Genomic DNA, 23,149 nt, shown 5'->3' with positions numbered 1-23,149 from the left:
GGTTTGAGTGGCACAGGGCCTGTCGCCAGAGTTGGAGTGGCCACGGCACCTGTCACTGGAGTTGGAATAGCCTCAGTGCCTGTTGTTTTCTTTTTATTCTTAGAACCAGAGGCCTTCTCTTCGCCTTGGGAGTGCTGGATACTGTTGAACAGGGCTCAGTAGGCACGGGCCAGGCCCCAGCACGTTGCAGTTATCTGTGTCTGTCTGGAGATTCTGGGGTGACAACACACTTCCTCCAAATACTCTACTGGCTTTTCAGGATTCTGCACTTGTTCAGGAGTGAAGTCCCACAACACTGGGGGTGCCCACTCTCTTAGGCATTTGCCCATGCTATCCCACATACCCTGCCACCCATAGCCATCCAGCCTTGGGGCAGATCTCTGGATGATATTCTTAAATTGCTTATTAACCTTAGACAGAACTGAAACCATCTGCCAAAGCAATACCAGCAGGTGTATCTGAACTACCCAAGGGTGTTCAAGATACTGAAAAGTTGTTGTAATGAAGGAGGAGGCATCATATAAGATGGTAGCTAAGGTGCCATTCTGTATTTCCTCCATCAAAAAACACTCAGAGGAGGAGCTATAATTGCTAACTGTCTCCATGAGGTGCTTCCCGAGGTACAGTAATGGCTTCAATATAAACCTCAAATATCAAATAAATCTCAAGGCCAGTGTTTTAATAACAACTTTCCCAGGCAAAACACCTCTCATCACTGCAGAGCACATCAGACCACAAAACCCAACACCAATCTTTAACAGGCAGAGCAAATACAAGAGCATGGTGCAGATCGGATAAACTAATATCAAGAACAGAGTCGATGCAGTGACCAGCAACTGTTATTATCTCAAACCCTTCACTCCCCATATTGGGCACCAAAAAGGACTGTTGTGGTTTAGCCTCAGTTAACAACTAATCACGACGCAGCCGCTTGCTCCCTCCACCCCTGTGGGGTGGGGGAGAGAACTGGAGAGCAAAAGCAAGAAAATTCATGGGTTGAGATAAGGACAGTTTAATAATTCAAACAAAAATTTAATAATAATAATGATAATCATAGTAACAATGATTATGATAATAATCATAATGATAATATAATAAAAAGGAAAATAACAAGAGAGAGAAATTAAGGCCAGAAAAATAAAAAAGAAAAACATACCCACAAGCGATGCAATTGCTCACCACCCACTGACTGACACTGCCAGTCCCTGAGCCACAATCGCTGCCTACGCTGCCAGCTGCCCCAAGTTAATATACTGGCATGACATCATATGGTATGGAATATTTTTTTTGGCCAGTTTGAATCCGCTCTCTCAGCTGTGGCCCCTCCCAGCTTCTTGTGCACCTGGCAGAGCATGGGAGGCTGGAAAGTCCTTGACTAGTAACAAGCACTACCTAGCAACAACTAAACCATCAGTGTGTTACGAATATTATTCTCATACTGAGTCCAAAACACAGCACTATCCCAGCTAAAACCACGAGAAGAAAAAGAGGAATTAATGTAGTCATCCTCCTCTTTTTGGGCCAAAGTAAGTCTGGGATTTTCTTCCGCAGAGAACCAAAAGTCTAAATAGCAGAGGAAACATACTACTGATATTTTTAATCATACTGATGCAGCTGCTTAAACAGGTGCTAGGAGCCAAACTGAAAGCTAACTAATATCCATGACGAGGCTGGGGAGTTTAACCAGGACCAGGAGAGAGCACAGGATCAGCACAACACCCAGACCAGCTCCCGGTGCCCTTCACGGGGAAGCAGAGGGATGCATGCCTGCCCTGCACACCCCTTGTATCTCTGCAGAAGCTGCAGAATGGATTTTGAGAAGAAAACCTGGATGCTTCACCCTCCGCTCTGGGAACCTGCTTGTACATGGCCCCTTGGCCACAGCCTCCCCTGTGGGCGGAGCAGGATTCTCACTGCAGCCTGGAGGTGGACGTGCTGGAGCACTCATCTCTGTTGCTGCTAGCCAGACCATCCAGACTGGGAAGCAGTATGGTGCGCAGCTCAGTGGCTGGTCGAGCAGGGCAGTGGGACCTCTCCATCTGAAGCCCTTTCCTCGGGCTGTCAGCTGCCAACACAAAATCCTCTTGAAGCATTGCAGTTTCAGCAGTAAGGCAGACACTAAAAAAATAACATTTCATAACATCTTTTTTTTTTCATGGCATGAAAGGAAGAAGAAATAGGTGTGCCTGTAGCCTGTAGCCTTTAGAGAACTGGGTTTTAAGCCTCAATTTAAGCCTTAATTTCAACCACGGAAGAAAGAGCTTCCCAGTTTTTGAAGCTGCAGCATCAGCTTGCTCACAGCTGGCATTTAGCTCTGTTTGTAAAACTGTGAGTCCCCACAGTTGCACTGTAAGCCAGAAGGCTTTTTTTTTTAATTCAGTGGAACTATTCTCTGATGTGATTATATAGCCTGTTTTCTCTTTTGTATTTCTTATCCTAAGTATATACTTGAGCACTGCCTTTGCCCACAAGAGTCAGAGGGAATATTATTTTCTGAGTATTATTTACTTTTACACAGTTAGCAAAAGAGTTTTCACATACATGCTTTTAACTCTGCTAATGAAGCTATCATAATGTCAAATAAAATGTCACTGTGACCATGCCCAATTAGCAATACAAATTTGGTTGAAGAGATAAATGGCCAGATCCTTTAGGGTGTAAGTCAGTCCAGCTCCAGGCATTTTTGCTTACAAGATTTACAAGGGCAAAGGATGGGTCTACAGGCTACTTAAACGTGAAAAATACTGCATTAATGAAATGCAAACAGTCTTTTATTTGTTAAATGAACCTGCAATCTCAGGTGTCTCACACAATGAAACTGTAAAACTGTTCTGATTGGGACACAAAGAGCAAACAAGTAGTTTCAGTCTCTGCTGATGTCCAGGAGCAAAATGCATCAGACCATGTAAAGCTTAATATTCCATGAATGGCTTGCTGAAAAGCCCACTGAAAGGCAATGGAAAGACCGTTGGTATCTGATCTGAAGGTGATTAGTCAGAAATTAAGGATTCTAGGCCTGTTCTTTACCCAGTAAAACGTGAAGTCAGTTGGTCATGGCTGGTTTATAGAACAGGAGACAATGACGTGCAATAGAAAAAGTAAGCGCTCATAGACACAGATAATGTTTTTGCTAGTGAAACTATGTAAATGCAAACATTCTTAAAAATAGATCACAATTAACATTATTCAAATGAGGTTTAATTCACTCTATAATTTGAAGAAAAAACGATGCAAGTCTTATCATCTGTAATGACAGCTTAAAGACAAATTAAACAAAGCAACTGAATTTCTGTGTGAGCTTTAACTGAGTTTAACTGAAACAGTCAAACTTTACTTATTTCCAAAGTGAGGTAATGAGTTTGCCTAAGAACTTTAATAAGGATGGATGAGCACAGTTCAATACACTGATACTATCTCTTAAATATTCTGTTCCATGACAAGTACAAAGTTATACACATCTAAACTATCATTTAAGTTGTCAAAAGCTTTTGCTATGAAATTATGCAATCTCAGTGGTTGCTACTGAATGACTGAATAAATAATTCTCTGAAGTTCCTAATTAACTGTTTACTTTAAAGAAAGAGAAATTAATAAAAATGTGTAAAAGCATTAAGACTATAGTATCAAAGGATGTATACTGACATGTGACTTCTATGTAATATTTTTTTCAGAGCCTATATGTTCGACTGCATCCTACAAATGACAAAGAAACCTTTCAAAATAAAATTAGGAAGGTATTAAATACAAACATCTCCAATCATGTCCACATCCTTTCCTAAAAGGATCTTCTTTTGCATATAAAACCGGTGAATTCAACTAACCGCTCACTACGTGAGGCCAGAGAGAGCTTTTCTTGGCTGAGCTGTGAAACACCGTGGCCCATCAAGTATCCCATTCCCTGAGGGGTGTACTAGGGTACAAAGCAAACATTAATTGCTGTTCCTCACCAACCTTTACAGGGGTGTTTGCATGGTGGGCTGAGAATTAGCTGAAAGTTATGCAGAAGACAAACACCTGGTGACTGCATTTTATGTATATTATTGTATCAGAAGAAATCTGAAGACAGGTTTGCAGTCCCAATGCACTTGATAAAGAAAAGAGACTGTGCTTGCTACTTTTTCAGGGCTGAATGTTTACATTTCAGACACATTAACAGGGAATTTAGCAACTAATAAATCACAGTGATGATAAGTGCTCAGGTAGACGCACCTGTGAGCTTTTGAAAATGACAGCTGAAGTAAGGATGGTTTCAAACCAAGAAGCACTTTTAAGTGCAGGATCAGTCTAAGCCAGGCTATCTCAAGTGCACCTCCATTCAGTGAAGGCGCAGTGTCTCAATACAAGAACAGTCTGTTGGAACACACTGACACATCTAAGTATATTGCATGTAAGACAGGGGCTGATGCTAGAGCTCCTGAGGACTAAGCCTGTAACTGCACTACTATAGGAAAGTCCATCCCTGTACCTAAGAATGCAAAGTCAGCCGGAAACTGCCTTCACCTGCACTGCTGAATAAAATTATGTCCAGTTTTCAGGCCCCAAGGCAGAGTTTCACATTCCTTGGAATATGTGTGCTTGGTGCTACGTTTGCTCTGGGCCTAGTGTGATGCCCAGTGACACTAAGATGTAATTTTTACCTTTTGTGTTTCTTTTGGTACAAAAATTCGCAGATACTATCCTTCAAAGTCCGAACTTCCCCATAAGAGGAAGCGGAGTATCCAGAAAGTTCCCGAAATAAAACTCAATAGCAACAGAGTCACTATTAAGCAGGCATCCTTTATTACAGCGCTGAGCAGCACTGGGGATTGATCCACCATGAGTGCTCCAGTGATTCAGTAAACTTCCAAAGATTATATACTATAAAGTCATACATATTAATAAGATTCACGAGGATTCATTAACATATGTAAAAGCTCAAGCTGCATGCATAGTTGTCCTTTTAGTGGTCTTTGGGAGTCCTCCAGTGGTCTCTGATGGTCTTCCTCACCTATCCGCTGGTTGAACTTTGGGTTTCCTTTGCGCATATATAGTCATTAAATTAGCTCCTCGGTCCTTTAGCCCTGGACTGTCACAAGGGGCTGATTTAAACTAGTTCCTCAAGTGCTTGTCTCGACACTGATGTCCTGAGTCTCTGTTATCAATGAATTTACAAGCTTATGCACCATCTTTTTAATCCCATCTGGCACCAATTTGCATTCTTCAAATCCCTGAAACTATCTTTGCAAGGGAGGAAACCACAAGAGAACAAGGATGTTTACAATAAGGATTAAGTCAAGGACTGTCAGGGGTTTAGTTCTATCACTTTATCAGTTCAAAGTGTTTTAATAATGGAAGAACCGTGCTGTAGACAAGCAGAAACAGTCATGCATATGTGAAACCGCATATGCATTGGGTTTAGCATGAGGGCATAGAGGTCTTCAAAGGTGTAAACCTCCTAAGTAAGATGGAGGGCCAGTTCTCATACAGTCTAATCCATACTGCCTACTGAGAGTAGGTGCTAGGACCTAAACTGCCAGTGCATGGAATGAGAAAGCTAATTGGCATGCATCAAAACCAGAACAGGGACAAACAGCAGTGCATATGGTCAATTTGTTTCCCCGGGGCTGTTTTATTCAACAGTGTAGACACAGCTGTTATTGCTAACTTCTATCACTCATCAGTGCATGGTTGTTCTTCTGCATCCAGTAGATTTTCTTTTTATACCTGCACATATACCATAATAGCTATAGTACTGTGCTTGGGATGTTATGCTTCTGAATATACTAAAGACATTTGCTGTTCCTTGTACAGGTATGGTCAGGTTGCGTGCTGTCATTCATATATGCAAAATGTTCTTTATGTACTGTGTAACTCATTTCTTCTCAAATTAACTAAGCCAATAGGCTTGCAAAATTTTGCTGATTGGAGGCAGGTCATCGTGTAAAAAGTGTTCATACATTTACTTGATCTTGGACAGAGAGGACACAAGGAAAATCCTTTCTGTTCCCTTCTATTTGCAGAGAGAGACAAACTAGAGTTAGTTTACCTGATCATCTCATAAGAAGTTTCTTGTGATTCAGTTTGCAGAGACTGATTTATTCAAATCAACTTCCCAAACCCAGATATTATGCACAATACTTTTTTTTTTCCTGATCTAATCATATATTTTAATTAGTAAGCAATGTTTTCCAGCATAGAACTCACAGAGTCTGCACAGCTTAGCTTCTTGTGCATTCAGTAACTTATCCTTTATCAAAGTGTCTGTCCTCTTGTGTCTTATTGGCAGTACATGATGTGCATCAGTTGTGGACAGTGATCTATTTAATTAGATTATTCATGTGTCTCTCTTAGAAAAGGCCACAGGTACCAAAACCAAGAGACAACAAAACGAGCTGAGAGCATCTTCAATTACACTATTCTTTTTATCAAGGTCTGAATTTAAATGATCTGCTCTGGAGGACAGATGATGAGTTTATGTAACTGCAAATTAACACAGTGGAAGCTTGCTGCTTATAAATATTGTTTGCTCTTCAGGGTTTTTTTTCTCATTCCACCCCTTACATCTGTATTGAAATGCCCAGGGTTTTATTTTAGTAAAACTAGTGCAAACTGAGCGATTATCATCTTATTCCAAATTCAGAATGACATTTCTAAGATCCATACACACTACAGCCTATAACGAACATTAAAATACTATTAAAATCAAAATTACAGCATTTTATACCAACTTTAACACAGTAAAGGTTTGACCCCTCTTACATATAGTACATGTTAACTGCTGAAAATGCAAGAGAATGAAGAACAGACCTTGAGTTTTTGGTAACTTGATGGATAGAAAGGTAAAATTCAGGTGCCTGTGTAGGATAAGATATAATTTGAGGGGGCATGAATGAAGACAAACATTGACATAAAGTCACAACAAAGATCTCACAAACCAAAAGATGCACTGAAACAGGCATCATAATTCACATGTTTTGAACAGTCTCATGGCTGAAATCAAATGCCAGTGTAAAGTAACTTTTTAGCTAAGCTACACTGAAGACTGTGAAGCTCTCATCTGAAACCAAAATTTGGAACAGTACCTAATGTGCTAGCTGAAGGCCTGATAGAAATATTTTGGTAAAGCAGAGAATTATACCATAGAAGAATGACAGAAATTGCATGTATTCTTTAATTTTTTTTTTCTCCTTACTAAAAGTCTTGATAAAATATAACTTTATTTTTGGGACCAGGGAAGGGGAAAGAATAAGAGTAAGGGAAGAGTAGTTGTGGGTCAAATAAGAAAGGAAGAAATATTTACCTTAAGAAGACAGATTAATTAGGCTCACATTCTTCCTCCTTTTCTGGAAAAGATAATGCCAAGGGCAATGGTGTTGGGAAACATAACAGGTAAAGTTCTGTTATATCATCAATGATGTGGAAAAAATGAGTATGGATTGCTTATTTATAAAATATTTTCCAGCTCAGAAATCAAATTCTGCATATCTTTGCCTCTTGTGCATTCAGTAACTTGTTCTTTATCAAAGAACCAATCATGTTTTATTGACAGTACATTAAATGCACCAATAGTAGACTGTGATCTGTTTAATTATGTTACCCGTGTGTCTGTGTAAAAAGCGCCCCCATCTATAAAGAAATAAAAAAGATAATAAAAAGAAGTCAGGGCTCTTCTTTATTTTTCTTATTGCTTACCAAAGAACTCGTCAGCATCCATTGGATTTGAACATTAAGACCAGGGCTGAACCTGAACTGTAAGGGCATACATTCTCATACCCCTGTTAGGAGAACAGGGAAATCTTAGCTTGAGAATGCCTAGAAATCCAAAAGTACAAATGGATTGAAAGAAACACAAATTCTTGGAAACAGACTCACTAGCGACTACTGAAGTTGACTCAAACTCTAGCTGAGGAAGCCCATGAATTACAGTCCATTTAAGCTGGGTGGGTATAAGTTTACCTGTTCTTACACAGTTCTCTGGGTTGGCAGGTGTTACTTTGAACTAAATGAATTAATAAAAATTAAGCAAAATCATTAACTTTGGGTCCAGCATAGTTCTGATCAGTTGTCTTTCATATTTTTAACTACAGAATCCCCTTCACCTGCAGATGAGTTTAGAAAACTCACTAAGTTCTGATGCTGATGTCACTTTCTCGATCCTTGCAATGAACAACTGGTATAATTTCAGCCTGATGCTATGTCAGGAGGAGTGGAACATCACAGATTTTCTCTTCCTCACACAACAGAGTTCCAAGTTCCATCTGGGATCCATTATAAACATTACAGCAAACCTCACTTCAACCAGTGACCTTCTGAACTACTTACAGTTTTACCTGGAGAGTATCAAAGACACAACGTCTACCATGGTGATGTTTGGATGCGACATGGAAAAAACACGAAGGATTTTTGAAATTACCACCCAGTTCGGTGTGATGCCTCCAGAACTTCACTGGATTATTGGGGATTCACAGAACGTGGAAGAACTGAGGACAGAAGGTTTGCCACTTGGCCTCATTGCTCATGGCAAGACAACACAGTCGGTCTTTGAGCATTATGTGCAGGATGCAATGGAGCTGGTAGCAAGAGCTGTAGCAGCAGCCACCATGATTCAACCTGAACTAGCTCTTATTCCAAGTACAATGAACTGCATGGACACAGATGAAAGGAATATCACTTCAGGGCAGTACTTGTCAAAGTAAGTTTCTCTTTTTTTTTCTTTTTCATAACTAGCATTTGTGGTATCCAAGAAAAATAATTTTCCTCCCCCTCCTTGCCATTCTCAGTGGCTGTTCATGCTGTTGACCCTCCCTCGTACATACATACATTTGTTTCATTATTTCCTCCTGCTTCATTACTTCTGGGCAAATAATGAAACTTGAACTTAGCCACAAATTAAGCCAGTTGTAGAAGAAGACACTGTTCCACAGAAGTAGAGATCCCATAGTAAACATAGGGAAGGTTACAGACTATGATCTGAAAGTATCCTGTATTTATGTTTATGCACATAAGAAGGAAAAGTCAGGGCTAGAGTAAAATTCTCTGAGATTTTGAGATACCTGAGAGAATACAAAACACAATAAGAATATTTGCACTACCAAAGCAATTAGAGTCTATAAAAGCAGATATGTAGCCCCTGCTAGTATGCTTCCATGGAAAAGAAACAAAAAAGATGCACCTTGACCACCTCAGAGGCCACTGCTGCTGCTGAGAGCTCTCAAAACTACAAAGTGATCTCTGTGTTGCTTGGTGTGGGACGCTCCTCTTGCAGCTTCTGCTAAAAGTATTCCCCTACCACTGCACGTCATACTGAAGTTATTCCCAAAACTGCTTGGGGATTCACGTCTAGAAATACTCTCTTTTTTTAACATGTGAGAGGAAAAATTGCATGGTTCTTTCTGAAAACAAATAAAAAGGTCATTGCTAAGTATGTGAATTCATCAGTGGGTTTACATCCAGTGACTGCTGGTTGTTTTCCTCCCATTACACCTGGTTTTCAGCCTATGGATTTTGCTGGATGGAGTTAGGATAAAAGTTCTTGAAGCATTTTGTATGTTTGCTACTTTTTATGAAATTATATCTGAGACGTGTCTTCACAATAATGTGGTAACAGCACTGCTCAAAACAACCATTTGAGACCCTAACAGTTCCTCAGTCATTAGTCATCCATAACTTAGGGGTCAAAATCACCCTGTTTCCAGAGAGTGAGACAAGGCTTGTGAATAAATCCTGCACTGGCTTGCAATATCCCTATTGACTTGTGGTATTAATGTTGTCTCATTATTCTGGATATTTTAATTAGATCATATCTAAGTCCCTGAAAAGTAAAACTCAGCAAGAGGCCTGTTAAATTAAAAAGTATTTGAGGACAGTAGTTTTATGAACAGACTTTCTGAGGGTTAAGGAAGGGGCAAAGAAAAAGAAAAGCAAAATTAAAGCTCTTAAAATTATTCCTGCGAAGTATTCATCATTGCTTTCTACAGAAAACTATTAGCTCTCTCATGAACAGTGACTGCTGTAAATTTTGTTATATTTTGGGAAACAATATGCAATTTCACATCTATGAAATTTCTTGTCCCTTCATGTCAGTAAAGATATATTGGAAAAGAAAAAAGGATCATATGCTTAGCCTTTTTTTCCCTAGGCATCTGCCTGTGGGCCCTGTTAAGGACAAAATAACAGGTTAGACAGATAAATCCTTGTCCTGAATTGCTGCAGCTGTTTTTATAGTGTATCAGTGAGACAGATACCTGATGGCCTGTACTGATGTATTTGAGTTAGAAGCATAACTATTATCTCTGAGTGGTACCAATAATTTCTCAGGTGTGAAGCACCGATGAGTGGCTTAACTGTGACCAACTTTGTCCATTGCTCAAGTGCTTTTAGACAAGTGGTGCACCTCCAAAGATGAAACTTTTACCTCATGCTTAACTGAGTATTTACTAATGTGGGTGTTTTTCTGTCTGAATGAGCCCATCAGTCTTGATATGTAGCCTTGGAACTGCTTTAGGTGGGGATGGAGAAGGCATGATGGCACAGAGCTTCGCATCCCTTAACTGTGGTGTGTAGTTAAACAGCAGTCCCGCAAGCTGCCAAAGCTGAAATCTGAGCTTTCATTGCCAATATGGCATTCATACATTGGCTGTGCAGATGTTTAAATGGCTTCCAAGAGCAGAATAATGATCGTGAACAAGGCAAAGATCTGGTCCATGGTAAAACACGCTTTTGTCTGTATGGGTATGGATATGGATATAGATGTACAAACTGCTGAGATTATATTGTTATAAGTCTCCAACCTTCATTCCTCTTATGATGAGATCAATTCCCTGATCTATTCCTGACTGATCATGGGAGCATCATTGTTGGCAGAACAAGACATTAAAATTTCAAAGCCTCATCTTGTCATATAGCTTTAGTTACTCTTACAGCTTTAACTCTGCTTCTTGGGTAATTTCAGCAGCCTCCTATTTTTTTGACCAATCTAGTTCTTGCCTCCAGTATACTTTCCAGTAAAGATGTGGAAAGACCAAGGCATCAAGCTTGAAAGAAAATGAAATAATTTAATTAATTCTTAAAGGTACTACAAAGATATTGCTACTGGAGTATGGTACACTGCTAAAGCTCTAATGAGCACTTCTCACAACAAAGCACATGAAAAATAAATAAAGTTGAAATGAGCAAATGGCACATTTTAGACACATTGGTCAAACTAAAGTGATGCTTTGAGGAAGCTATCACAGCCTATTGGTATGATCATGAGCTCACACATATTGACATAGCATCAAGGAAATTCATTCAGCTGTCAGACTTGAGGATCTGGCCCTTCACATTCTGAAATTTGTACATATCATCTTTCCATACAAATCTGTCAGTAGCCCTACTGAAAAGATATTGTTTGGATATTGCCAATGTGTCTATGCAATACTCAGCGCTTGTAATTCCAAAAGATTCACACTAGAGATGGCTGGCTTAAATAATGTAGTCAGATTCTCTTACCTATTTCCTAAAGTTATTGAGTAAAGGAGTTTTTATGTGAAGTCCCTGGCATGAGTTTTGCTAGTGCTGCATACAGTGCATGCAAAGGATTAGCAGCCATAGCCACTCGTGTATAAAACAAAGTGTTGTTAAAATGCATTTCCCACATGGTTCCCCTCATTTATTTTGATTAATGTCCTGTCACTACCGAAAATATAGAACATGCAAATCAGCTGCAAAAGTAACCCACTAACTTGGTAAGGTAGCGAAGCCGTATATTTAAATGCTACTAAATCTCTCAGGTAAACGCTCCTAACACAATTCAGCCACAGGACAGGTGCAGAGGGCTTGATTCACCCTCATGGGCACACTTATTTCTACAGTGAAAGTCACAGAACACAGTGCATAAATTCCACTGTTCTCATTCTACCTGCAGAAAATAAATGTAATGCATTATTCTGTAGCTTCATCTACTCCCAAAGCACCTGGTCTGCAGCATTCTGATAAGTCATGCTATAGTGGCAATGTCGGGACAAATTCATCAGAACTTTGATAGCTTATTCCATCTGAGGACTCGTGTCCCTCAATTTTGGCATTCTGTGAACTGTTAACACTATTTTCCTCACTTAAACAGTTCTTTCAAAATTTTACATACAGACCCATCTATGCATGTGGTGGTTTTACTGTTACTGTTGTAGTGATGGCTTCAGCAGATAAGCCTAGCATGGCTTGTGAGGAAGAAATTGCACAATTTTTTACAAAGTCTGAGGAGGAGAGATAAAAACCAGATAAGTTTATGGGCACATAAAATTTTTTTTAGTGCTTAAGATTGCCTTCCCCTATAAACTTTGTCTTGATAGTGTTTACATACACAAACATGCAAGTACACCATCAAATATGAAATACAGGGTAGGAGGAAAGGACTAGTCAAACAGTGGCAGCACCACTGATTAATGAAGTTACAGTATCTTTTAGATAACACTAGACTAAGTGGTAAAGGCTTTTAAAAATGAGAACCGCATTTATGTGTCTGTCCCTTGAATAAACACCTATGTGTGTTTTTAGGCATAATTTTCAGGCCCAAGTTAGCACATGTACAGATTAATTGCTTTTAACAGTATTGGCTATATCATCTTTGTCCAAACTCAACCTGCTCAAAATAGACTGCATAAGAAGAATTTTGAAACCGTCTCAGAGGAGGCTGTCACACACAAAACCACACTCAAAACTATATTCAGTTTCATAAATTTACCCTTTGCTGAGGACAAAACCAGATATGATCTTGAGAGATACACAGTACAGAGTTTTAAGTGCTGAAACTCTATCAAAAATCATCAAGAGTCATCAAAAAAAAGGGTGGCAACCGGACAGAAGTATGCATGCACAGACACTTGCTGTGGATTTATCCTTTTCAAATCAATTTAAGGTTATTTTTTTAATCTGCTCTAACTATTGATAAACAATTAACACTACTTAATGTTTATGCCTTGCTTATTGAGGCTGGAATGAATGGCAGCTATAGCCTTTATACTTCTTTCAATACTTGCTTTCACCCAATTCCCAGAACCAATGTGAGGTGTTATATTCTACTATGACAGCTAAATAGTCTGTCTTCTGAATGCCTCTTAGTGAAAAATATGTGCCTGACTTACCTTACACCATATTATATTAACAGCAATTTAACTCAGTTGTTTTAATGGAATCACCATACTAAGACTTATCTATACAGTCTTACTAGGGTCCCTCTACAGCCCCTGCAAAATGCATAGCAGCTCTCTTATTAACAGAGTGCAGTTCAGCTCGTCATGGTGTTTACACTAAAAAGGATTTTCTCCTTACAGCACATATTTCCTGTTTCTGCTCAGTTCCCTGCTCCTTTATCCATGTCACTTTAGCCTCTTTGATAATGACTGACAGAAGCTGAATTAAACATACAGGGAGGACAACTACTAGCAGCATTGATACCCAATGCAAAGGAAATACTTAACTTTATTGTGAATATCTGGAATAGTAAATGCACAGAAATCTCAATGCAAAATGTGCAGTGCAAAACTGACATACTTCATGAGATCTGCTACAGTGTCAAAATTGCACTTTCAAGAACAGAATTCTTTTAGGTATTCTAAGAAACTTTTTTTTTTTTTCAGTAAGAATTAACACGGATTGTCCTAGGGCACCCTTCTTTCACTGAGTCCATTTCTTCATTCCAAAGGGGCTAACAGTGATTTACCAATGCCAAATTCGTATTTTTGAATCCAGATTAGTTCACTTCACAGTGTTTGAAAGCTGTTGACAGTGCTTCAGTAGCCTCTCTAATGTAAGCTAGATCTTACTGAGATTACAGGATTTTTCTTGGAAGGACATTTCATACATAATTTCCACTTTTCTATTTTTATATTATCTAGGAAACTGACTACATATCTGGTGAGTTCAGCTTAGAACTAACCTATTTCATTAATTTATGAGGCAAAGGTAACTGAAAAAATTGATGTTCTCTCATTCAATTTTTGTAGTAAATAAAAAGAATGTATTCCTTGAAGAGCCTTCATTTACATTAGATGAGGTATGTAGGAGAGCATTCCCAAGTACTTTAGTCATAAATTAAGTGGCTTGTTCATCATGCCATAGGAAAGCTATTAATGATCCAGGTGTTCAACAACATCCCCAATCTATTCTCTCAAACATAAATTCATGATGTCTGCATATTCTTTAGCATGATGACTTCAGTTGTCTCCCTCTGACTACTCAGCTTTCTCCCTCCAACAGGTTTCTAGCCAACACAACTTTTGACGGTCTCAGTGGCCACATTAAGGTCAAAGGCTCCTCCATTGTCAGCTCAGAAAACAACTTCTTTATCTGGAATCTGCAGCACGACCCTGTAGGGAAACCAATGTGGACTCGTCTAGGAAGCTGGCAAGAAGGAAGGATAATAATGGACTATGGAATATGGCCAGAACAGGCCCAGAGACATAAAAATCACATGCAACACCCCACCCGGCTGCACCTCAGAGTGGTAACTCTCATTGAGCATCCATTCGTCTTTACAAGAGATGTAGATGAGGAAGGTCTTTGCCCAGCAGGGCAGCTGTGTCTGGATCCTTTGACCAATGATTCAGCCATGCTGGATAACCTGTTTGAAACCCTTCAAGGAGGGAATGACACTGTTCCCATTGAGCTGAAGAAATGCTGCTATGGTTACTGCATTGACCTGCTGGAGAAGCTAGCTGAAGATATGAATTTTGATTTTGACTTGTATATTGTTGGTGATGGAAAATATGGAGCCTGGAAGAATGGCCACTGGACAGGGCTGGTGGGAGACCTTCTTGCTGGCACAGCTCACATGGCAGTGACATCATTTAGCATTAACACTGCACGCAGCCAAGTGATTGATTTCACCAGCCCTTTCTTTTCAACCAGTTTGGGCATCTTGGTGAGGACCAAAGACACAGCAGCTCCTATTGGAGCCTTTATGTGGCCACTTCACTGGACTATGTGGCTGGGGATATTTGTTGCTCTCCACATCACAGCTATATTCCTCACCTTATATGAGTGGAAAAGTCCTTTTGGGATGACCCCCAAAGGAAGGAACAGGAACAAAGTCTTCTCTTTCTCCTCTGCCCTGAATGTCTGCTATGCCATCTTATTTGGAAGAACAGCTGCCATCAAACCCCCCAAGTGCTGGACTGGAAGGTTTTTAATGAATCTCTGGGCTATTTTCTGTCTGTTTTGTTTGTCCACATACACAGCCAACCTAGCTGCTGTCATGGTAGGAGAGAAGATCTATGAAGAGCTTTCTGGAATACACGACCCAAAGGTAAAGCATGTCTGTTGTTATTAACTCAGCCTTTTCATCGTCATAGCCAAAATTCACTGCTGGATGATTTATGGTCTCTAATAAAATCAGAAAGCAATCTTTGTGCAAAACAGCAGTTGCACCATAATTAGTTACCATCTGACAGCAGTTCATTATGAGAGTTAAGTGAGAGAGATCTTTTTAAACATCCACAGAAGTGTAGGGGGGGATTTGAAAGATTGAGGGTGAGGAAGAAGGTGAAGAATTTTGGCATTGCCCACTGCAGAGGAGAAAAGTGGCTTCTATATGCAGATTAAGGGTTAGATTTCATTCTGAAGTCCCTTTGGCTGTAGTTGTTTTGATCAGTTGGATCATTTGGGTCATCCTGAGATCGACTCAAACAAAACAACCACACAGTATGAAGACAAAACCACTGATGTTCTAGGTAACATTTTGCAGTATTTCACAGGCCGTAACAGTGCTTTCAATGGCATTACTGGCAAAATTCCCCACAAATGCCAAATCAAACGGAGCAGAACTGAAATCTGTTAAAAAATCCTACCTTCTGCATCAAAACAGTGGAATTCACTTTACAAGTAATCAAACATTTGATTTGCACTGCTGTTTCTGGTGGGGAACTGTCATGGGAGGAGATGAATTATGTTGCAGACAACCCATCTGCATCTGGCTCAGACTTCATAGTACTTTTCCGTAAGGCAGGGAAAAATGTAGAAGCAGCAGTGCCTCCACCCACTTTCTCCCCGACTCCCAAGGGGACTTAAAGAGATCTTCACTTGGAATTTAAGTCCAGTCATTTTATAAGACTGTTCTGATTTTATTTGCCACTTACTAATGATCATGAAAACATGCATGGAGAATGGTTTGTAGAGAGAATACATGGCTGCAAGTGTCACTAGAACAGGTATCCTCTTCACCTGGCAGTCACTTTAGGGGACAGAGTGGCAACAGCAAATTTCCTGTGTGTGCTGGGCACTTTCTTCAGTGAAGGTGTGACTGAGTTGTCCACAATTTTATACTCATGACCTAACTGCTGGTACATAGCTTTGAAACCATCCACCATTAATTTGTCTCAGGTGACTGGACTGATTCAACATTGTGCTACTGGAAAAAGTCATTTTAAGAACTCAGGAACTGAACATTTATTTTGCTTTCATAAATTGTGCAAATAAAGGTTACATATGTCCCTCCAGACAGCGAAGGCCAAGCTCCATCTGTTATGTTAGTAAAACCTTGCATTCAGACTAATGACCATACAGTTTCGACTTTCTGACTATGACTTCTGACTCACTTCCTTCCACATTGCCTAGACTGTTTCTACCAAAAAATAATTTTAACAAAGAACAATCCCTTTTATGGTTGGCCTGAGGCACTCTAAAACTGATCTATGGCTTAAAACAAATTGCTACTAGTAATCTGCCCTTCCACTCCCAGAAAAAATATCATAACAACTGCATCAATAACTTCTTCAGTTTAAGCCACGAAAATCCAGGAAGCATGTATTTGTTTCATTCAAAGCATTCTGAATAAGCAAATGAGAGCTTTTGGCTGAATTTCCCAGCTCTAGGCATATCTCTATTACAGTCGTTGTGTGAGCCATAATATTGGCTGAAAAATTAGGTTAGTCCTCTACTCTTTGCACCTACATGGGCATCACCTAATCCATCAAATCAAATCACATCAGATTACATTCCGGTTTTCTGCATCATTATTGTGACCACACATGGATTTCCTAAGACAGGTATTGGGAAATCTCTGCCATTGCAAGAAAATGAAATTATCCTAAAGCTGCGCTATAAAACTTGGCTGTTGAATGACAAAATTGAGTGCAGAGTATTGAAGCACATCAGGCACTGCAAACACAGGTCTTAATCCTAAACAGAAACACCAATGACTCATGGTTAGTAACCTCAGTGATGCCATTAAATCAGTGGCATTTGTGGCCTTTCGTAGACAGACACTTCTCTGCTTCATGGACTAGATCACAGCTTCTGAGAAGTTACCAGTTTCTAATGTGGGAATAGGACAAGGTAGAATTTATGGAAGAGGATTGCTAAGTGGATGAGGGAAAGGCTGTGGATATTGTCTACCTGGACTTTAGTAAAGCCTTTAACAGCATCCTCCTAGAGACGCTGGCAGCTCATGGCTTGCACAGGTGTACTCTTCAATGAGTAAAACGCTGTCTGGATGGCCAAGCCCAGAGGGTTGTGGTGAATGGACCTAAATCCAGATGGTGGCCGGTCATGAGCAGAGTTTCCCAGGGCTCAGTGTTGGGGCCAGTCTTGTTTAATATCTTTATCAATGATCTGGATGAGGGGATCGAGTGCACTCTCACTAAGTTTGCAGATGACACCAAGTTGGGTGGGAGTGTTGATCTGCTCGAGGGTAGGAGGGTAGGAAAGCTCTGCAGAGGGACCTGGACAGGCTGGATTGATGGGCCAAGGCCATTTGTATGAGGTTTAACATGGCCAGATGCTGGGTCCTGCACTTGGGTCACAACAACCCCATGCAAATGATACAGGCTTGGGGAAGAGTGGCTGGAGAGCTGCCCGGCAGGGAAGGACCTGGGGGTGTTGGTTGACAGCCAGCTGAACATGAGCCAGCAGTGTGCCCAGGCGGCCAAGAAGGCCAACAGCATCCTGGCTTGGATCAGGAGTAGTGTGGGCAGCAGGAGCAGGGCAGGGATGGTGCCGCTGTACTCGGCACCGGTGAGGCTGCACCTCGAGTACTGTGTGCAGTTGTGGGCCCCTCAGTACAAGAAGGACATCGAGATGCTAGAGCGTGTCCAGAGAAGGGCAATGAAGCTGGTGAAGGGTCTGGAGAACAAGTCTGATGAGGAGTGGCTGAGGGAGCTGGGGTTGTTTAGCCTGGAGAAGAGAAGGCTGAGGGGAGACCTTATCGCTCTCTGCAACTACCTGAAAGGAGGTTGTAGCGAGGTGGGTGTTGGTCTCTTCTCCCAGGTCACTAGTGATAGAACAAGAGGAAACGGCTTCAAGCTGCATCAAAGATTTAGATTGGATATTAGGAAGAATTTCTTTACTGAAAGAGTTGTCAGGGATTGGAACAGGCTGCCCAGACAGGTGATGGAGTCCCCATCCCTGGGGATATTTAAAAGATGTGTAGATGTGGCACTTCAGGACATGGATTAGGAGACATGGTAGTGTTGGGTTGGACTTGATAATCCTCGAGGTCTTTTCCAACCTTAATGATTCTAAGATTCTATGATTCTGTTATTTTACCTGAAGTACAAAATAATTTCATATATTTCATTCATGCATTTGCTTCCAAAGTCTTAGTCTGTAAGAGTAGTTATAACATAAAATGTACTGGTTTTACCTTTTCTCACATGAAGCCTGAGCTCTGCCCTTTCAAAGTTCTCTCTATGACGTAAAGCTTAGGTTTAGGAAATGTTTGGGCACAACAGTTGCAGAAGTACATACAGCACTTTTCAGTTAGTTTCTTAAAGCATGGGTTTCTTTGCCAGATCTGCTTAGCTCTTTCTTTTCAGTGGTGGAAATTCATTTCCGAAAGAAGGCAGCAGGATGCAGAAATAATCTTTTTAATTTTAATATACTTTTAAACATTCTCCTTCTGTTCTCGGGATACATGTGCCCTTGTACTGTGCTTTTGAAATGTATTTAAAAAACAAAGCCCAAAATAGAGGAGCAACCTTCTTGGGGTGATGTAAGGCACATCATTTCTCCAGGCTGGCAGCCACAAACAGCAAACCCTGTCTGAGATTGCAAACAGTCAGGAAGGAATGCAGATCGGGAGAAGTTAAAAGGTTTTTTCCAAGGTTAGAAACCTGGTACCAAAAGTCAGTATTACCAGGAATATCTATGCTCTCTCTTCTGGTTAAAAAGAAAAAAAACCCAACAAGGTTAGATATAGCCTGAATAAATAGCATCTGCCTTTCTAGAAAAACTCATAACAGTGATGTTTAATTGATCGTGCAATACAGTGTTTCAGCAGTTGCTCATTGCAGCTCAGCGAAGCAAACATGGTCCTTGTAGCTGAAAGTACAACAATTTCATCAGAAATCAAAAGAAAATTGTTGCTGTGCAACCACTGATCACAAGGTAGAGCGGAATATGGAGTTAGAGACACCTCAGTTCAACCTTTAAATGCACTAACGATGTAGAAGTAAGAGAATATAGAAATATCATCATGCTACTGAAAGGAGGACTGGCTAGTGAGGCAAGACAAACCAGAGCAGAAGGCAAGCAGTGGGAGGCAGGAGAATTAAGTTCCTGGAATATGTCTTAAATTTTGGAAACTTAGTATGTATCTTCCGTTTAAGAATCTTAACAAGGGTGGATCACTAAAGCCAAAGCGAAACATCTGGGGTATCCATCAAAGCTGGCTCCTCCCTTCACTAGGTCACATTTCAGATTACTTTATATGGCAGGAGCTACAACATAGCCAGTAACTTGCAGCAATATTAAAGCAATGTCCTGCCACCTTAAAATTTTACTCTTCTAAGAGAATGGGCAATTATGGGCCACAGCTGCCCTCTCTCCCTTATCTTCTCATCTTTCACATTATAGACCGACATTTCTTGACAGTGGAAACTGGCAAACACAGCTTTTGGGGAAGAAACTCACTTGAACATGTTCAGTCACTGTTTGAGCACAAAAGAATAGCTACAGGATGAAAGTGCCTTTTACTGAGATGAAAGTTGCAGGGGTGTCCTGATTCCCTCATAGGAAGATCTCTACAGTATATGGCAAAGAAGTTTAAAAGCTTGTTTGGAGATAAGAGACAGAGGAAGAACATTGTATTTGGATTGTTTTCTACTGCTTTTATCCCTTCTGTCATCTGAATCCCAGAGGCTTATTTCAGTATTTCTCCTAGTGCCACATATTTGGATGCACAAAAAATTACAACATTCTTCTTTGTCAGAGTGCTTGGCAGACCGGGTACACTGTTGCAGGAGTTGACTTCCTTACAGGGTCAGTTATTCAGCCTACAGGCATGCAAACGTGCAGCCTGCCTTCGAGCTGCTCTGACCATTTGTCCTACCTACTTGTAATGGCCTGGAGGCAGCCGGCTTGATTCTTGACATCTCCCAAACCTGCCTATCACCTTAGCCCCTTGGTGATGTCATTATACTCAGTTACATTTGGAAAAGCCACCACGCAAAGTTTTTATTCTTCACTGTCGCAGTGGCCAATGCACGTTTTCGCGGTGGCAAGACTAGGTTGCAATAGGTAACTCCTTAAAACAGAGCTGGTGCTGGAGGAGAACATAGGTATGCAGAGGGGGACAGGTAAGTGTAGGATAGCTGGCCACTGTCATCTTTTTCCTGATTAACAGGAGGCGATTGCATTACACATCTACAGCAGCAAGCTGTATGAGTACACAGCCTCACAGGCACAGGCTGAGCGGAGAAGGGGCACATTAATAACTGAGGAACTCTGGGTACAAAAAAGAATTTGCTGCCATTCTGCTTCAGAAGCATGTATCTTCATGGTGGCTGTCTCTTTTAGCCAGTCTTGTGACAAATCCAGATATTTTATCTTCCAGTTTCCAGCAGGGTTTCCATATAGTACTGTCTGCATGTGAGTAATCTAGGTCTCAGTGCCACAGACAGGGAAAAGAAGAAATGATCTGTAAGTACATAGCAGTGTCAGTGCCTTCCTTTGCCCAGCGAGCCTGCAACTAAGGCCCGGATCCAGTAAAATTCTTCATTACCAAATCCAAAAATAGGGTCTTTTCTCACAGGAACTCCCCAGGGAGTGGGTTGTTTTAGTAGTAAGGAGACCCGAAGCAGGGACTTCTCTTTCAGGCTTCTAATGCAGAAGCACATGTTGAAGATGTACCATGAAGTCAGGAGTGTGTTGAGTAGTTCAGATTATCTGAAGCAAAATAATTGTGGAAGCCCAGAGGACAGAAGAAACATTTCAATACGCCAACAAGAAAGCATACCTCAGCAGAAGCTGAGGAGCTTGACAGTTTTTACATAAGGTGGTCCAATGCCTGGCCTTTCTTTCTGCTAAAAGTGTCATTCTTTCAATAATATATTGAGCTTTTCAGGTGCTATCCAACCATTGTCTCTTCTGTGACAGCTGTCAGCTTTTCTTTGCCATCTTCAAGAAACATTTGAGCACCTATGCCTGTTAATTTACTATGGTTATATTTTTACTTCTCTGGATCACTTTACCTTCAAAACACCCTTTGACAATGGCAGAGTTCCTTTCCACGTTGTATGATGACAGAAAATATCGAACCTGTTGAGATTAATTTAACAAAATGGGCTACACCTGTGAATCCCACCATCAGCCATTTCACTGTGCTGTGTTACTTAACTTTACATGTCTGCAGTGGAGACATTATGCATGATTTACTCAGTCTAATATGCTTTTACAGTTAGGTGGGAGAGGTAGACACACTGGGCTGCTGTTGAAGGCACTTAGCTCAGTACGAGATCACCCAAACCATTCCCTGAAAGTGCCTGCTTCTCGCCATCATGCATGATAGTGTACCAGCATGGCCAGCACTGATGTCTCACAAACACTGTACGTACCCAAGGAATGTACTGCAGACACCTATAATCACTCTGACAAGCCCCCAATCCAGCAAGTCCTTTCAACAGCCTTGGCGTGCTTTGGAATTAGCTTTCAGAAATCTCTGCTTCTCTTCCAGTCCTTGTCTGAACACTTGCTCTTACAAGCTGTCCATCTTTTTATTACAAAACTAAGCACTCTGAGGAATCCACAGGATATTTCTGAGATTTTGTTACTCAGGAATTAAATATGTACAGTCACCCAGATTTTTGCTTCTAGATTTAAAATATATAATGTGAGGGTACAAGCTCCCACTTCTGATTTATGAAAACCTCAGTTAATTTAGAGGTCTTATGGCCATTATTGTATCAGTTAAAAACTCCCTGTTACATGTGTTAAAACAGTCCAGAAATACCAACTGGCAAGTAAGTGTGGACGAGCTTTAGTAATACCAAACTATAGAAAAGGAAAGGTCCAGCCACTTTATAGGTCTTTTTCATCATTAGAAGGATGATTCAAACACCCCTGCATTTAATGATATTTTCCTTCAAGTTCAGCAGGCTTTAGAGTGAGCCCATAACTGTTGTGTGTTTATTGATAAATGTTCTTCCTGAAAAAAGGAAGCCTTGTAAGAATTACGCTGAAGAAAATGCTTTTAAAGACTGCCATGGTCTTCACTGCAGTAACCTAAGATGACTCATTCTAAGGAGTGCTACTTGCACTGCTGTGTATTGCAAATATAATGAAATAGGATGTATTTAAATACGCATTAAAATGTTTGGCAAAAAAAAACAAGCAACAATTTCAGTGGAGTTAACAGAAATTTTATTGCTCCAATGGGACTTAGTATCTATACAAGACTGCAGGATTCTTCTTTTTACAGTTAAAGAAAGTTGACAGCAAAACCTATAGACCATACATTTCTGGAAGTCATTGGACACAGGAAGGTTATGGGTCACAGCATCACAGCCTGCTAATACATGGTGCTTTTCTGAGTACTAATGTGTCAGTGAAGGATTTGAACTCGAGAGAACTTTAAGCGTCACAGAGACCAAAGTAAAAAAATTCAGACAAAGGAGAAATTATCAAACTCCAATCAGAATAAAGAACAGGCATTGCTGAGCAATCTCTTACAGGAATGAAAGACACCTGCAATTTATGGAGGTGAAATCTTGGCTTCATTAGCTTCCCTATGCAATTTATGGTGGTGAACACTTAACTTGTTCAGCTCCCCCATCACCTCATTAAAGCTTTCTTGCAAAGTTATGGTTATGGAGGCTCAGAATATGTCTAGTTTGGATTTGTATCATTCTTACATCCAGTTTATCAGACAATGCACTGCACTGTTCTCCAAATCAAGTTTCCTTCCCCATTGAGACCTGCT

At 40.5% G+C, this 23,149-nt stretch overlaps 1 protein-coding gene across 3 annotated transcripts in view; it reads left to right on the top strand.

Moving 5' to 3' along the window:
- GRIN3A (glutamate ionotropic receptor NMDA type subunit 3A) overlaps positions 1-23,149 on the top strand; it is an 83,389-nt gene that overhangs the window by 30,238 nt on the left and 30,002 nt on the right. The window contains exons 2-4 of one of the 3 annotated variants that reach the window (XM_064438982.1): positions 3,672-3,734; positions 8,067-8,671; positions 14,215-15,262. In XM_064438982.1, the coding sequence (XP_064295052.1) occupies positions 3,672-3,734; positions 8,067-8,671; positions 14,215-15,262 (1,716 nt within the window). The remainder of the gene's footprint in view (positions 1-3,671; positions 3,735-8,066; positions 8,672-14,214; positions 15,263-23,149) is intronic. The other 2 variants (XM_064438984.1, XM_064438983.1) reach the window with 2 other exon arrangements.

Source organism: Phalacrocorax carbo, chromosome Z (genome assembly GCF_963921805.1).
Source record: "Phalacrocorax carbo chromosome Z, bPhaCar2.1, whole genome shotgun sequence".
Classification (NCBI taxonomy): domain Eukaryota; kingdom Metazoa; phylum Chordata; class Aves; order Suliformes; family Phalacrocoracidae; genus Phalacrocorax; species Phalacrocorax carbo.
Note: the sequence above shows the minus strand (reverse complement) of the source record. Positions and strands in the feature narration are given on the sequence as shown.